At 44.9% G+C, this 17,469-nt stretch overlaps 1 protein-coding gene and 1 pseudogene across 3 annotated transcripts in view; one reads left to right on the top strand and one right to left on the bottom strand.

The window, feature by feature from the left end:
- Window positions 1-17,469, top strand: part of NDEL1 (nudE neurodevelopment protein 1 like 1) — a 73,225-nt gene that overhangs the window by 9,827 nt on the left and 45,929 nt on the right. For both annotated transcript variants that reach the window (XM_079906027.1, XM_079906026.1), the window contains exon 3: window positions 8,365-8,431. In XM_079906027.1, coding sequence (XP_079762153.1) covers window positions 8,365-8,431 — 67 coding nt within the window. The remainder of the gene's footprint in view (window positions 1-8,364; window positions 8,432-17,469) is intronic.
- Window positions 369-7,478, bottom strand: LOC307177351 (ubiquitin-conjugating enzyme E2 B-like; annotated as a pseudogene). The gene is made up of 2 exons: window positions 7,002-7,478; window positions 369-385 (listed from the first exon to the last, which is right to left on the bottom strand). The product of its transcript is annotated as a ubiquitin-conjugating enzyme E2 B-like (transcript).

Raw genomic sequence — 17,469 nt, 5'->3', positions numbered from 1 at the left:
TGCGCCACCAGGGAAGCCCCTAATTATATTCTTAATAAACAGCAAAATGAATACATACTGTTAAGTAAAAAAAAAAAAAGTTTCTCTTGTGTACCACCGGAAGTCGTGGCGCGCACGGGCCTTGGCGCACGCTGATCTGAGACGTACGATTGGGGGATGATGACCCCCAAGGTCCGGAGCCACAGCGGCTCGGGATCTCAGAGCTGAAAGAGGCCACTTCAGGATTTTTCAAGGCTGAGCCCGAGGCTGGCTTTCAATGCTTGAGAGCCCATTGGACGGGAAGCCACAGAGTGGGGTCAACCGAAGGAATCCTGAGAAAAGGAGAAAAATAGCTTGGACTTGCGAATGAAACTGGCAAGGACGGACGGTCACCCGAGGGTGAGGGCTGCGGGAGGAGACAGAGGGCAGCAGGGGTGGGGTACTGGGAGAGCAGGAAGGCTGAGTCACGCCGCAGCCGCGCACGAGCCGCCGTGGGCTGCGTCCTGCAACTCACCTGGTCTGCGTGCGCCCCGCCCCACGCCCTCCCACCGTCGTAAAACACACAGACCCCAAATCGCCAACTGCAGGGGGCCGAGATGCTCTGAGACAGGTGGGGGAAGGGAAGCTAAAGAGCGGGGAAGCCCAGAGATTTGCTCGCTGGGCGGTATGTGGAAGGGAAACCTCTCCCCACTTCCTGGGGGTGGTGGCAGCTGCAGAAGAAAGACTGCTTGAAATCAGTCTTTGTTGGAGGATTTTCTGAGTCTTCACTCTTCATCCCAGAACTGAAAGCCTCCCTGACAGCTGAGAGGCCTCAATGCTTGAGACAGGTAAGACCAGGGTCAGGGACAGAGTCAGGAGTGAAAAAAATTTTTTGTATTTTTTCTGATTATAAAAATAGCATTCGTGAAAACGAAATGAAAAATTCGTTGAAAAAAAGTGGAAATTTCATACAAGCACACGTGAAAAGGAAAAACATAAGCTCTATACCACCTCCACACATAACTATTATAACTATTTTGGTGTTTATTCTTCCAGCCCCTGTATATATTATTATATATGTATATATATATATATAATGCTAAAGATAATTATATATTATATAATATATAATTATAATATGTGATGATTTAAAAATAAGTGGGATCACACTGAATAAATACTTTCAGGATCTGATTTTTTTCAATTGTTATCTTGTGATCCCCAATAAATTTTCTTTTACACCCTCATTTTTATTTTTATTTATTTTATTATTATTATTTTTTGGCCACACCCTGCAGCTTGCGTATCCCAGCTCCCCCACCAGGGATTGAATCTGTGCCCCCTGCAGTGGAAGGGAAGCTCAGAGTCCTAACCATTGGACTACCAGGGTACTCCCATACACTCTCATTTTTTAAAAAAATTTATTCATTTTATTTATTTATTTTTGGCTGTGTTGGGTCTTCGTTGCTGCGCATGGGCTTTCTCTAGCTGCGGCGAGTGGTGGCTGCTCTCCGTTGCGTTGTGTGGGTTTCTCATTGTGGTGGCTTCTCTTGCTGCGGAGCATGGGCTCTAGGCCTGTGACTTCAGTAGTTGTGGTGCGTGGGCTCAGTAGTTGTGCCTTGTGGGTTCTAGAGCGCAAGCTCAGCAGTTGTGGCACATGGGCCTAGTTACTTCGCAGCATGTGGGATCTTCCTGGACCAGGGATCGAACCCGTGTCCCCTGCGTTAGCAGACAGATTGTTAACCCCTGCGCCACCAGGGAAGTCCCCAGAATTATCTTTTTAAAAAATGTACATTAGTTGAGTTTTGCTTCTGGTCATGACAGAGTGGCTTGTATCAGGCTACGATTCCTTTAGAAAACAATGTAAAAATTAGATTCCCCCCCACCCCCCCTCACACACTCACAGCTGTTTTAAGGCTTTAAGAGTAGCCAAAGTGGGCAGAACTTAAGTAACCAGGATCCTGTACAGAAGGAAAACCCTTTGAGGTGAGGGAGATCATCTCCACTGCTTTCCTTAAGGAAATTCCTTACAGTAATTTGCTGATTTGCTTGGGAGGCATTGAGGCTGAGCAGAAAATGGTGGCCTAAAGTTTTGGCATTATCACAAGGCTCAGGAGTTCAGGAGCTGACAAGAAAGAGGGACCTGAGAAACACTTTAGGGTTTCAGCTGAGACCCCTGAAGGGCTATGATCTAGGAGCAAGGGCAATCCAGAAACATACCAGCCCATACAAAGCCAGGAACATCTCAGTTCCTGATTGTATTAAATGATTTAACCCTACTCTAACTGCCTGGAAACAACAACAAAAAAAACCCCACAAACAACAACAACAACAAAACCACCCCCCAAAACAAAAGAAAAACCCCAGAAATTTCCATCTCTTCTGGAGAAATAACATAATCCAGAGCCTCTATGGTTTTTCATTCTACACAGCATCCAACATTTAACAAAAGTTAACATATATACTAAGAGACAAGACCAAATGAAGAAAAACCAAGAGAAAAAAATAAATAGTAGACCTGAAGGAGAAAAAGATATTGGTATTATTGTACATGGACTCTAATACATTCAAGAAAGTAGATGGAGAACTAGAAACAATATTTTTAAAAGAACCAAGTGGAAACTCTAGAATTGAAAAATACAATTACTTAAAAACAGAAAAAAAAAAAAACCCAAGCCAAAACAAAAAAACTCTATAGTTGGGTTTAACAGCAGTTTTTTGTTTGTTTGTTTGTTTGTTTTGGGGCCACACTGGGAGGCTTGTGGGATCTTAGTTCCCTGACCAGGGACTGAACCCAGGCCACAGCAGTGAAAGTGATGAGTCCTAACCACTGGACCGACTGCCAGGGAATTCCCAACAGTCGGTTAGATATAACAGAAGACAGGATTAGTAAACTGAAAGACAAGTGGGTAGAAAATATTCAGTCTGAAGCATGGAAGTGGGATAAAAAAGATGGAAAATACAGAAAAGAGCATAAGAGAGTATGGAATATGATGTAAAGGTCTAAATACATTTAATTGGATTCAGGGAGAGTGAGTGAGTCGTTCTGAAGCAATAGGTGAAGAGTTACTGATTACAAATTTTACAGTATTAGTGAAAGACATTAAAACACAGATTCAAGAAACTACAAATCTGAAGCAAAATAAACACAAAAAATCCCTACCTGGGCAAACTAGTAAAACTTCTGAAAACCAAAGTCAAAGATTATTTTAAAAAATTGACTGAGGGCTTCCCTGGTGGCACAGTGGTTAAGAATCCACCTGCCAGTGCAGGGGACACGGGTTTGAGCCCTGGTCCGTGAAGACCCCACATGCTGCTGAGCAACTAAGCCCATGCACCACAACTACTGAGCCTGCACTCTAGAGCCCGTGAGCCATAACTACTGAAGCCCATGTGCCTAGAGCCTGTCGTCCACAATGAGAAGCCACGGCAATGAGAAGCCCACGAACCACATTGAAGAGTGGCCCCTGCTTGCTGCAACTAGAGAAAGCCCGTGTACAGCAACAAAGATCCAAAGCAGCCAAAATAAATAAATAAATAAATAAAAGACCTTAATTAATTAAAAAAAAAAGAAGTTGGAACAAAGAGGTTTACAAACGAAAACAGAGACTTCATTGCCAAGAGAGCTGAACTAAAAGTACTACTAAAGAACATTCTTTAGGCAGAATGAAAGTGACCCCAATGGAAGCAAAGACATGCAGGAATGAATGAATGACAAGAGGGAAATGTGTGGGAAAAATACACGAATATTGACTGTATAGAATAATAATATTGATAATATCTTAAGTTTAAAAATGCATGAAAAATTAAAATACTTGACAATAATAGCCAAAAAGCAGGAGGAGGATATATGGAGTTAAATCAATCTAAGATTCTTGCATTAGCTGGGGAGTGGGATTGCTTGATAACCATTAAAATAATAGTGAAAGGGCTTCCCTGGTGGTGCAGTGGTTGAGAGTCCGCCTGCCGATGCAGGGGACACGGGTTTGTTCCCCGGTCCGGGAAGATCCCACATTCCGTGGAGCGGCTGGGCCGGTGAGCCATGGCCGCTGAGCCTGCGCGTCTGCAACGGGAGAGGCCACAACAGTGAGAGGCCCGCGTACCGCAAAAAAAAAAAAAAAAAAAAAAAAAAAAAAAAAAAGAAGGTAAGCAAGGTTTAAAATAGGGACATTTCTTAAAAATGTCTTTGACTAATTATATTTCTTCTGCTATGCGCTTACCTGTATCTTTTGCCCTGTATACTATTCGGATGCTTTCCTTCTGCTATTGATTTTAGATGGATTTAAATATAGATAAGTAGAAATATGTCCATGTGAATGTTGCAAATACTTTCTTATAGGGATCAGTTTTAAATCTTTATGCGTAGGTTGTAACACTAAGGGCGTGGTTTCACCACTTGCTTTGATGTTAGTGAAAAGAGAAATGGTCAGGTCTTAGGCTTTACACCCCTAATCAATTGAACTGAACTGAGGTCAAGGGAGCAAGCAAACCTGAGGTGCTGCATTCTTGTCATTTAGAGAGTATGGAGTTATCTGAACCAGTGATAACGAATGGTGAATGTTGAAGTCTAAAGAAGGAAGAGAAATAAACCGGGCTGGGAAAAACTACAAAAATCCCCAAGAGAAGGCTCAGCCGCCGCACACAGGTAGCTGCCGCTGTGGGAGGGGATGCCAGGAGCAGAGACGTGTGATGCATAGCTAATCATGACCAGCAGGTGGCGCTCTAAAGCCGTCCGATTGCTCTCCAGAGTTCCAGAGTTGAGATTTTGCTTGAGCACCTAGAAAGTGGAAACTGAGGCCCCGGGAGCTTCGGACCCCTAATTTTTGGCTCTGTGATCTAGAGCAGCGGTCCCCAACCTTTTTGGCACCGGGGATGGGTTTCTGTGGAAGACAATTTTTCCACGGACGGGGGTGGGGGCGTGGTTCAGGCGGTAATGCGAGCCACGGGGAGCCATGAGGAGCAGCAGATGAAGCTTCGCGGGCGAGCCCGCCGCTCACTGCTCACCTCCCGGCTGTGCGGCCCGGGGGTTGGGGAGCCCTGCTCTAGAGGCAAAATCCCCAACATCTAGAGCCCTGTGGGGTTCTTTTTTTTTTTTTTTGAGGTACGCGGGCCTCTCACTGTCGTGGCCTCTCCCGTTGCGGAGCACAAGCTCCGGACGCGCAAGCTCCGGACGCGCAAGCTCAGCGGCCATGGCTCACGGGCCCAGCTGCTCCGCGGCGTGTGGGATCTTCCCGGACCAGGACACGAACCCGTGTCCCCTGCATTGTCAGGCGGACTCTCAACCACTGCGCCACCAGAGAAGCCCAACCCCGTGGGGTTCTTTTTCTATGCTTGCTTTGCCTGTGGGCGCCTGAATTCCATCATCTCTTCAATTCAGTGGCTCAAACCTTGATGAGCAAACCGATCACCTGGTTCTCTTGTGAAAATGCAAATTCTAATTCAATCGGACTGGGGTGGGGCCTGAGGTTCTGCGTTTCTAACTAGCTCCCTGGTGATGACTCACACTCAGTAGTTCCGAAACTTAGAACATGCTGACTCTAAGGTCCTTTCTCTGTGATGTGGGAGGTGGGAGAGTTTGCATCTTCCTGGAGTAAAATCCCTGGAGTAAAATCTGAAATGTCTACAAGTCAAAGTTGGGCCAGCTGCGTGACCTCTTGGGGTCTCAGTTTCCTCATCTGTAAAATGGGAATGGTGACGGCCTTTACTTAGAGAGTTATTTGAAGGTTAAAGCAGGATATTGTATGTAAAACACCACAGTGCCTGGCGCCTAGTAAGCCTCAACAAGGCTTGGGGTTACACTATGAGAAGTATGGAGACGGGCAGCCCTGGTGGGGTGGTACCTTGGAGGGAGCAAGAGGTGAGGGGCAATCCTTAAGAAGGTGCCATCTTAGCTATCAAGATATCTGTCATCTGAAAGAAAGGGGACCTTTTTGTCATCTGGCTGAGGACAGAGAGCCAGGAGGAGAGCAGGTCTCCTGATCAGGTTGTAAACGTAAGGCTGCTTTTGAGGGAGATTTAAGTAGGCTGCAGGCTACGCGGGCTTCCTTCGGGAGATGGGGGCGGGATGGGAAGCAGTAGTTCCAGGCAGCTTGAGCTGCAGCTTTCATCACACTCCCCCATTTCACATCTTTAGGGGCTTTAGGGGTTGTGAGAAGAGCTAAGAGGAGCCAGGGATCGCCCTGGTCCTGCCCTCCTGCAAGGCTCTGCTACAGCCTGCAAAACCATTGCTATGGCGACCTCAGCCCAGATGCCGGAGTTTACCAAAACGCTTTAAATAGGGCGGTGTTTCCATAGCATCTTTTTTTCTTTTTATAAATTTATTTATTTATTTTTGGCTGCATTGGGTCTTCGTTGCTGTGCGCATCTTTATCTAGTTGCAGCGAGCGGAGGCTACTCTTCGTTGTGGTGCATGGGCTTCTCATTGCAGTGGCCTCTCTTGTTGCGGACCACAGGCTCCAGCCTCGTTAGCTTCAGTAGTCGTGGCATGTGGGCTCAGTAGTTGTGGTGCAAGGGCTTAGTTGCTACACAGCATGTGGGATCTTCCCGGACCAGGGCTTGAAGCCAGGTCACCTGCATTGGCAGGCGGATTCTTAACCACTGTGCCACCTGGGAAGCCCCATAGCATCTTTTTTTTGCCCTGAAGTTATGTATTTTAACAGCTTTACGTGTAATGTTCATATATAAAAAACTTTAAGTGCTTTCCTCCAATTAAAAATATCTAAAGAATTCAAAAATAAGGCATTCAATATTTGAAAAAAGTACAGATTTACAAAATGTGCAGATTGTGTCATGAAAACTCCACACTAACATTATACACTTGGAGAAAATACAAGCAGGATATATTACACCTTCATGTAAGCAACAACTTAGTTCACACCATGCAATAAAAAGTACATTAATCAAGATACACTAGCTTTTGTAGATTCTAAACTGAAGGACTTTTTTTTCCTGTAGAATCCTTAAAACCTGTGGCACTTAAAATTTGTTAGCCTTTCTACTGCGAGGTAAATTACACACAACAATGATGAAAAAGATGAACAGACCAGTTGTGTATTGTGAATCATTCCAGCTTTGTTCAATAATGGCCGAAACCCTTTTCTCATCTCCTCGTTTGTTTTCCTGATAAAGCTGTGCTGCCTGCCTATTGGCTGGACTATTTGGATTCGGTTCATCCAGCAGGGACTGAATTGATGTTAAGAGAGAAGCTACTTCATATATTGGACTCCACTGATCCTGAAGGATATCTAAACATGTGCTACCATCAGCATACACATTCGGATGAAGCATTTTGGATAAAAACCTGACAGCTGGCAGTATATTTGGATACTCTTCAGAAAATTCTGTTACTGGTTTAAAAGTACCATCTTCAAAGGATGTCCCTTCTGGTCCAAATATAACTGCATTCCAGTGCATGATGTTGTTTTCAGATGGTGTGCCACTGACACCCACAGGTGGATCCTCTTGCAATCACTTGAAATCCCGCATAAGCCTCCTCCAGGGCGGGTCGGCATGCTCCCCAGCTGCCCGCAGTCAGTCTGAAAGCCCCATAGCATCTTAAAGGTCCATGGACATTTATGGACTAACTTCCAGTGCTCTGCTGGATGTTCCTGGGGATACAGAGACAAAGCCATGCAGCCCTTTCCCTCTCTGGGTGACCTTGGGGAGGTAAACATCACCGTGGGAAGGAATGATCAGTGAAGGGCCTCAGTAGCAGTTCTTAGCAATGGTGCTTGTCCTACGTGGTGGGACTTAATGACACACGGGACCTGCAGCCGCTGTGGAGGTGAGAGGTGTTTGGGGTGACTCTTCAGACCAGGATGGTCTGACCTGATAAAGACTAAAGGAGTGGGTCAGATTTGGAGAGGCAGAAAGGAGGGGGGATGCCACAACCCACTAAAGGGACTAATTGGATGTATATGAAGCCAATTACACACGTTATCTCATTTAAGCCCAAACAATAGTGTGAGGTCAGTACGGCATTTCATTTTGGGAAAATGCGGGGACGCACGGCAACCCGTTCAAGGTCTCGCCGCTAAAAGTGGTAAGTGGAGGCTATCTGACTTCAAGTTCTTTCTTTTAAGTACCACATGTGTGCTGTGCCAGGCTCTGTGCATCTCTTCTTCCCCTCGCCTTTCCCCTCAAATACAGGGCCGGAGACATACATGCATATAGTGGACATGGGGAAGCTTGAAGTTCTGGCTAAAGAGTTAGGGCTTGAATTTGTTTTTTTCCCTTCCCCAGCCCTGAAGTCTTGTTCAACAACAGCTGAGCGATGAGGCTGGCAGGGTTGCCTCACTTCTAGAAGGCCGGCCCCAGCCTTCCTGGCCTGAACCCACTTCCTGTCCTTGTGCCTCTTTTGTCAGAAGGTGATTCTCACACTTCCTGTTGATTTCTATTTTGTTTCAGCGGCTTCAGCTCCGGCTGCTTTGTGCTGCTGTTGATCTCATCAGAGAGGGCTGGGACACGGGACCAGGTACGTTGGGATGGTGGGGAGTTGGGGGGTCAGCTTGGACAAGGTCTGGGCCAGGTGAGGGCCAGCTGGCAACACGCCAGAGTTGGGGTGGGGGGCTCCTGGTGGACCCTCTCTGTCCATGTGGTCAGGGGACTGTCAGAGGCTGAGGTCAGTTTGTGAAGTTGGCTGTGTCTCTGTGTTTGGGGGTGATACCAGGGGTTGGCTTTGGTGGTTTCCTGAAATCCCATCACCTTGATTTGGTTGTATATTACCTGAGCTGCCCAGGTAGCATTTTTCTGGGTTGCAGAGAGACCTCCTTGGGTTCAGACAGGTTTATCTGAGGTTGACTGAGACGCAGCCGGTGTGCTGCTTGCAATTTTGCCAGGCTGACCAAGTTGGGGCTTGTGATTAAGTCTTGGCTTCTTGCCTTATTTATGGGCAAGTCACTTTCCTGTGAACCTGTTTTCTGGTCGACACAGTTGTAAAATGTCTCTGCTTTGTGGGATGTTTGTGATGCTTGAGCAGGACAATGATTGTGAAAGTGTTTTGTAAACTATAAGACGGCATTCTCAGGGTTAGAGGTTACTTTTATTTCATTTTCTTTGTTTTTAAAAATAAATTTATTTATTTGTTTATTTTTGGCTGCGTTGGGTCTTCGTTGCTGCACGGGCTTTCTCTAGTTGCGGCGAGTGGGGGCTACTCTTCGTTGCGGTGCACGGGCTTCTCTTTGCTGTGGCTTCTCTTGTTGCGGAGCACGGGCTCTAGGCGCGCAGGCTTCAGTAGTTGTGGCTTGCAGGCTCTAGCGCGCAGGCTCAGTAGTTGCGGAGCACGGGCTTAGTTGCTCCGTGGCATGTGGGATCTTCCCAGACCATGGCTCGAACCCGTGTCACCTGCGTTAGCAGGCAGATTCTTAACCACTGCGCCACCAGGGAAGTCCCAAGCCATCTCGTTCTGTTGAGAAAGACTCTCTGATCTCCTGCCTGGAGGGTAGAATCCAGGCTGCCAGCATTCTTGGAGGGTCAGTAGGGGAGGGAATTTGGGGGTCTCATCGTTTGATATGAAGCCTTTGAAGAATCCTCCCTCCCTTTATCCCACTTCCCTTTCTAGTGTAGTGACAGCCTTGCCCTCTGGTGTGCCCAGTGTCCCTAGTTCTGGAGCTTCTCTGGTTTAGTTTCTCCAGAGGAGAAGCCTTCTCCTCCTGCTGGGCAGAGGGAGAGCTAAATGCCTTGGCTGGTCAGTCACCTGGGCTGTGAAGTCTGAGTGCTTTTTAAACACACTGTGCTTTCAACAGCATTCCTGTTTTTGGCTCCACCCCACCCCGTCTTCTGACATAGCTGGTACTTCCAATTCCTGGGCCTTTCTGCGGTTCAGAGGCACACCCTGCTTGCTTCTGGTTGGCATTCAGTTTCCAGCCTTCTCTGATGCAGTCCATCAGCTGCCATTCACCATTCTGCTTGCTGTCTTCCAAGTCTGTTGACGTCTGCTCTCCCGTACTCTGTCCTGATGGGTTTCTACCTTTTAAAATTTGTCCTGGGCTTCCCTGGTGGCGCAGTGGTTGAGAGTCCGCCTGCCGATGCAGGCGACACAGGTTCGTGCCCCGGTCCGGGAAGATCCCACATGCCGCGGAGCAGCTGGGCCCGCGAGCCATGGCCGCTGAGCCTGTGTGTCCGGAGCCTGTGCTCCGCAACAGGAGAGGCCCGCGTACCGCAGAAAAAAAAAAAAAAAAAAAATTTGTCCTGTCTTTTTTGTGATGTTTCAGGAGGAAGTGGAGATACTTGTATTCAATCCATTGTGGTAACTGCTATAGCCGTAGCATTTTCACTTGGACCAGTGTTGTCTGAGAGTGTTGGCTTCCTCACACTATTGCCAGAACTGAGTATTATCATTTGTTTTATTTTTTTAAATTTTATTTATTTTTATTATTCGTATTTCTTCAGTGAACCACTTATTTATGTTCATTGCTCATCTTTCTACTGGAGTAGGATAATTGTTAAATTGTTAACATATGGCCAGCTCAGGAAAGAGGTTTGTGGTCGATCCCTTATTTTCTTGTATATGTGATCTCAGAGCATAGGCTTCAGAAAACAGCAGTTCTTAATGACTATGTCAAGAATTTGATGAATTTTTTTCTCCCTTGGATTATAAAAGTAATCTGTGTTCACTGTAGGAAATTTGGAAAATACAGATAAACACAAAAAAGAAAATATAAATCGCCTAGAGATAGCCACCAGTTATAAATATATCCTTCCAGTCTTTTTTTCCTGTGGGTATATACTTATAAAAGTGGAGTCATTTTATTTTGTATTCATGCTTTCGACTTACTAATCATAATTTGTTCTCATATTATTACACAGTGTTCTATTACATTATCATTCGTGGCTACCTGGTATTCCATTGTGTGGATATATGATCATTGATTCAGTCAATTCCCTTTGATGGACATTTAGGGTCTTACTGGGTTAAAATTTGCATTAACAATTTCCTCTTTTGGTCATGTCCCCATATAATCTTGTTTTCCACTGTGTATCTGCTTAGCAATTTCTTTTTTTGGGGGAAAGGATGAAGGTAAACATTAATCCTTTTCTGGTTAAATTATTACTCATTCCAAATTATACAGACTCAGGGAGATTTTTCTAGCACTTTTTTTTTCTGTGGGTCAGAGGGAGAGATGGGGAAGGGTCACTCTGGGATTCTCATTAGATTCCTCCACAGCTTTCAATTAGAGAGAAAATGATGAGGGGCAAAAGCACCAGGGAGGAGAGATGTATGCAATAATGAGAAAAAAGAAGCTGACCAGGCAGGTATCTGAAAAAAATCATCCAAGAAATAATAGCTTAAGAGAGAGAAAACCTGAAAGAACAAACTGGTCTGAGAGTTGAAGACCTGAATTTTTTCCCTGAGTCTGTCATTAAACTGTGTGTCCTTGGGCAGGTTGCTCAACCTCTCTGGTTTCCTCATTGGCATTCCTCATCTCAGGTAGCTTTCTAAGTTCTCTTTTACCTTCTGAGGTTCTATGAATATAGACTTTGTCACACTAGCTGTGTGATTCTGGACAAGTTGCTTAACTTCTCTGAGACATGGTGTTCTCAGCTGTAAAGCGGGAACACTAATAGCTACTTCATAGGGTTGTTGTAAATGGATGTGTGTAAAGCACTTATCACAGGACCTGTCCCAGGTGAAGTATCCAATAAATGAAAGCTTTTTAAAAATTTTTTAATAGATATTTATTGGAGTATAATTACTTCATAATACTGTGTTAGTTTCTGTTGCACAACAAAGCGAATCAGCCATATGCATACACACGTCCCCACATCCCCTCCCTCTTGAGCCTCCCTCCCACCCTCCCTATCCCACCCCTCTAGGTCATCGCATATCACTGAGCCGATCTCCCTGTGCTATGCTGCTGCTTCCCACCAGCCAGCTATTTTACATTCGGTAGTGTATATACGTCGATGCTACTCTCATTTCGCCCCAGCTTCCCCCTCCTACCCCATGTCCTCAAGTCCAGTCTCTATGTCTACCTCTTTATTCCTGCCCTGCAAAAGGTACTAGGTTTATCAGTACCTTTTTTTTTTTTTAGATTCCATATATATGTGTTAGCATACGGTATGTTTTTCTCATTCTGACTTACTTCACTCTGTATGACAGACTCTAGGTCCATCCACCTCATTACAAATAACTCAATTTCGTTTCTGAAAGCTATTTTTATTGCATGCCAGTTGTTATGTAAAAGGAGGGCAATTATATCATCCCACACCCTGTGTATTGGAAAGGAACTCTGTCTTCTTAAAAGCTGTTTCCAGGTTCAGTCAGCAGCTGGGACACATGCCAAGGGGCACAGTACAAAATCACCACTGGCCTCGGATCTCCCTTTGCAGTGCATTCCTCCCTGGGACCTGGATGCTGTCCAGATGTGGGTCAAGTAAACACCCTCTGCTCAACACAGATAAATAGGATGCGTGGATGTTGGTCCATAGGGGAAGCAATAGGAAACCCCACTTTCCAAATATAAAATACCCGGAAATGTAGCCGAAGGGGAACTGAGCCCTAAATGATATGAATCACCAACGCGAGATGCTATTTAGAAAACGCTGACATCCTTTCAAGCTGTGATTAATGAGCACGGAGACAGGAGGAAGAAGTCGAGGGTGTAGCTGCAGTTTTGCTGTTCGCTGCTGTGCCTTCTTGGATAAATTACCCTATTCTGTAAAATCAGGAGGCTGGTTCTATTTTTTTTCCCCAAAGGACAGTCTGTGTACTACTGGTGGCACGCACAGTGATGTTATGTGGTGCAGAGATGAACATTTGACATTTTTTTTAAACTTTCTATTTTGTATTGGAGTATAGTTGATCAATGTTGTGATATTTTCAGGTGTACAGACATCTTTCTTAATGTGTATATATATATATATATATATTAACATTTTTATTGGAGTATAGTTGATTTACAATGTTGTGTTAGTTTCAGGTATACAGCAAAGTGGATCTGTCATACATATACACGTATCCACTCGTTTTTAGGTTCTTTTCCCATATAGGCCATTACAGAATATTGAGTAGAGTTCCTTGTGCTGTACATAGGTCCTTGAACATTTGACATCTTAATAGTCATGTATTTAACTTATGAAATAGTAGGGAAAATACGACTAGCAATCAATTCTATAATTTCATAGATATGATTGTTTTTTTAAAAAAAAATTTATTTGGGCTGCACCAGGTCTTAGTTCTGGCATGCGAGATAATTGTTGCGGCATATGGGATCTTTTTTTAGCTGTGGTATGTGGCATCTTTTAGTTGTAGCACATGGACTCTTAGTTCCGGCATGTGGGATCTTGTTCTCCGACGAGGGATCGAACCCGGGCCCCCTGCCTTGGGAGCTCGGAGTCTTACCCACTGGACCACCAGGGAAGTCCCCAATATGATTATTTTTTAAGTTCATTTTCTTAGAAAGTGATCTGATTCAAAGAAAAATTCAAAGATGAAAAGCAGAAATGGCAAATATCGTGAAGGTGGTAAAATTGGAGCATCAGATGTGGTGGGCAGAATAATAGCCCCCAAAGGTGTCCAGGTCCTAATCCTCAGAACCTGTGAGTATGTTACCTTTTATGGCAAAAAGGACTTTGCGGTTGTAAGTTAAGGATTTTGCGATGGGGGGATTATCCTGTTAAGAAGAGCTCTCCGATCTCCTGCTTGGAGGGTACAGGCTGTTGGCATTCTGGGAGACCATCAGGGAAGGAAGCTGGGGTCTCATTTGATATTCAGCCTTTGAAGTATTCCCCCTTCCTCTCCGGCTTCCCCCCTCTTTTTTTCTAAACATTTATTTATTATTTATAATATTTGGCTGTGCCAGGTCTTAGTCGAGCATGGCATGCGAGATCTTCGCGTGGGATCTTCGTTGCCGTGTGCGGGATCTTTAGGTCCCTGACCAGGGATCACACCCAGGCCCCCTGCATTAGGAGCACGGAGTCTTAACCATTGGACCACCAGGGAAGTCCCCCGCTTCCCTTTATATTGTATTGATTCAGCCTTGCTCTCCCGTATGCTCAGTGTCCCAGGTCTGGAGCGTCTCTGTTAGTTTCCCCAGGGAATAAACTTCCTCCTCTTCCCCCTGCTGGGCTGGATTATCTGGGTGGGCCCAACGTAATCAGAAAGGTCCTTATAAGAGGGAGGCAGGAGTCAGAGAAGGCAATGTGATAACAGAAACAGCCACTGGAGTGATGCGGTCATGAGCTCAGGAACGCTGTGGCCCCTAGAAGCTGCAAGTGGCAAGGAACTGGTTCTCCCTGGAAACTCCAGAAGGAACCAGGCCTGCCAATACCTTTATTTTAGTCCCATAAGTCTCATTTTGGAATCTGACCTCCAGAACCATAAGAGAATCAATTTGAGTTGTTTTTAAGCGTTAAGCTTGTGGTAATTTGTTACAGCAGCTTCAGGAAATGAAAACACCAGATGTTAGATGCACTTGAAGGCGGTTTATTCTGCAAGTTCAGCGATCCCGAGGCATAGCAAAGGAACGCTGGCAGGAATGAGACTGTTCTTGGTCACCTACCCCCACCCATCTAGGACGGGGCTGACCCTGCCATCACATTGGGCAAACTGGCCAAGGAGAGGCAGGGTCTAAGCGCCCCGGGAGGGTGCGGGAACTGTTATCATCTGGTCCAACCTGCACATTTTACAGATAAAGAAACTGAGGCTCAGAGAAGGGAAGCAAAATCACCAATGATGGAGCTGATTCTCCAGAGAGGAGCAAACACCTGAATTCCTAAGGTGGAGGTTAGGGAAGACGAGCAGGCGGGACTGGGCTCTCACACCAGGGTGGGGAGCCCTGAGAAGGGGTGGTGCCTGCACCTTTGGCTCGAGGTGGAGGGTGGATCTTGCCACCCTTTGATCACCTCCTCTGTGTGTCTGGGCCTCTTGCTTTATATCTTTTTTTTTTTAAATTTATTTTTGGCTGTGTTGAGTCTTCGTTGCTGCGCAGGGGCTTTTTGTAATTGCGGCGAGCAGGGGCTACTCTTCGTTGCCGTGCGCGGGCTTCTCATGGCTATGGCTTCTCTTGTGGAACACGGGCTCTAGGCGCGTGGGCTTCAGTAGTTGTAGTGCGCAGGCTCAGTAGTTGTGGCGCGCGGGCTTAGTTGCTCCGAGGCATGTGGGATCTTTCCGGACCAGAGCTCAAACCCGTGTCCCCTGCATTGGCAGGCGGATTCTTAACCACTGCGCCACCAGGGAAGTCCTGTGCTTCCTCGAATATCTTTTTATCAGGGTTTTAACAACCATCCTGTCAACAGAAGACTTTCGAAAATGGTTGAAACAGCAACATGCTTGAAGAAAGGGCTCCTCTGCTCCCTGCTTATCCTGCCCCCAGCACTTTAATTAATGTCTTCTCTTCTGCCTGGACTGCATCCCTCCAAAGGGATGCTTCTTTTCTTTTTATAGAAGGGACATTTCTACTGTGATTAACAGCAAACCTAGGATGTTTTATTTCTGCATTTCAGCATTTATTTCTGCATTTCAGCATTTATGAATCAAAATTGGCTTCTGTGGCCAGGACTCTCCTGAGTAAAGCCCTTTCTCCTAATTTTGAGCAGAAGATATTTTCCATGTAGAGGCCCCCAAAACCCCCTTGTTGCAATTTTCAAAGTGGACATCAAGGCCTGTGTTGTTACTGTACAGGAATAGATGAAAACTAGCGTGAAATTGCCTCAGGTCCCATGGACTGTCATTTTACCATATTAGGTTATAATTATAAATGGTCAGGGTATTGATCCCCTTATTTAGACAATGGTCACCAGACAAGTGACCCCTGGAGAAGCAATCCTTACATTCCAGATTACCTATAGTTGACGTCCCAGATGCTTCTATCAAAGTCCCAAATATCATTATGTCGTCAGTTAATGGATGTGTAGAAGATATGACATTTAAAAGATTGTGGGGTGGAAACTTTACACCTGTGGAACCAGCACGTATATGTTTACCGGAGAGAATAACATCAGATTGGGCTAACTAGGGAGTCATAGCAGGAGGAATTCTTTGGTTTTTTTGGCCACGGCATGTGGCTCGCGGGATCTTAGTTCCCTGACCAGGGATTGAACCTGCGCCCCTGGCAGTGAAAGTGCAGAGTCCTAACCACTGGACCACCAGGGAAGGGAATGAATTCTTATGATCTGTGCTATAGAATTAGGAGCCCTCCTACTGAAGCTCACCGACACCTGAGTGCCATGTCACTCTTGTCTCTGCTAGAGTGACTTGGCTGAAAGGCTGGATTTTAAAATGGTCCTAAAGCCACAAACTTAGGAAAATCATTTGGAAAGAATTTTGAGGAAATGATCTTGCTTTGTTAAGTTTGGATGCATTCTTTTTTTTAAAAAAACTTAAAAAATTATACAGAAAAGAAACAAAAAAATATTTAATTCTGGTTAAAAATACAGAAAAGAAAAAAAAGGAAGGACAGATGAGAGAAAATTACCTGTGATCTCACCTTCCATAGATGACCACTGTTAACATCATTTTGGTATCTATCTTTCCAGACATTTTCTAGGTAGAACATATGTATGCATTTGTTTTACAAAAGTGGGATCCTATTATACATATTGTTGAGTTAACTGCTTTATTCATCTGTTTCATTGTTAATATTCTTTCATACCATCATTGTTACCGACTATCTACTATTATATTGTGTGGCTATCACATAATTCCACTTAACGGATCTTTTCGTGTAGGTTGTTTCTAATTTTTTTGCCAAACAGTGCTTTGATGAACATCCTCATGGATAAATCTTTGCACACATCCTTGATAACTTCTCTTGAGGTAAATTCCTAGGAGAGGCTAGATCGCAAGGGCTGCATATTTGTAAGTTTCTGGCTCACGCCACTAAACTGTCTGCCAGGAAAACTCACACATGGGGCACCCACTTCGCACCGTACACGAGAGTGCTGGTTTCTCTGTGTTCTTGTCTCCACTTTGTAGTCTGATGTTTTAAAAATCTTATATGTTTGTTGGATGAAATATAGAATCCCTTCTTTGCTTTGCTACTTTGAATGGTTTTGATTTGGAGCAAGGTGGAATGTGATATGTTTGTTAGCCCCCTGTGTTTTTCAATTTTGTCAATTGCTCATTTTTTAATAGGGGAGTTTTTTAGTAGAGTTCTAAATGATAAAAGTGCTTTGATGAAAGAAAGAAAAAGGAGAAAGACGGAGCAGCAGAAGAGAGCAACGAAAATAACTCAGAACCTAACATTCTCTGCAAGTTTTTTATTCACTCAACAAATGTTAAGGGCCTACCACACGCCAGGTGCTGCCTTTAATGCCACCCTAAGTATAAAATATTGAAAAGTCCTGGCTCCTTTCCTCCTCAGTACTTATAACTGTCTGACATGCTAATGTTTCTTTATCTGTTTTCGGTTTCCATTCTTTCCCTTCTTTTCTGTAAGCTTGTTTTGTTGCCTGCCCTATCTTTGGGGCCTAGAACAGTGCCAGGCACTCAATTATATTTGTTTGATGGTTGAATTCATGATCTTTCATTCCTGGTAACTTTGACTCATTGGTTTACTGGTAATGGGAGTT

Source organism: Stenella coeruleoalba (genome assembly GCF_951394435.1).
Source record: "Stenella coeruleoalba genome assembly, chromosome: 19".
Lineage (NCBI taxonomy): Eukaryota > Metazoa > Chordata > Mammalia > Artiodactyla > Delphinidae > Stenella > Stenella coeruleoalba.
Note: the sequence above shows the minus strand (reverse complement) of the source record. Positions and strands in the feature narration are given on the sequence as shown.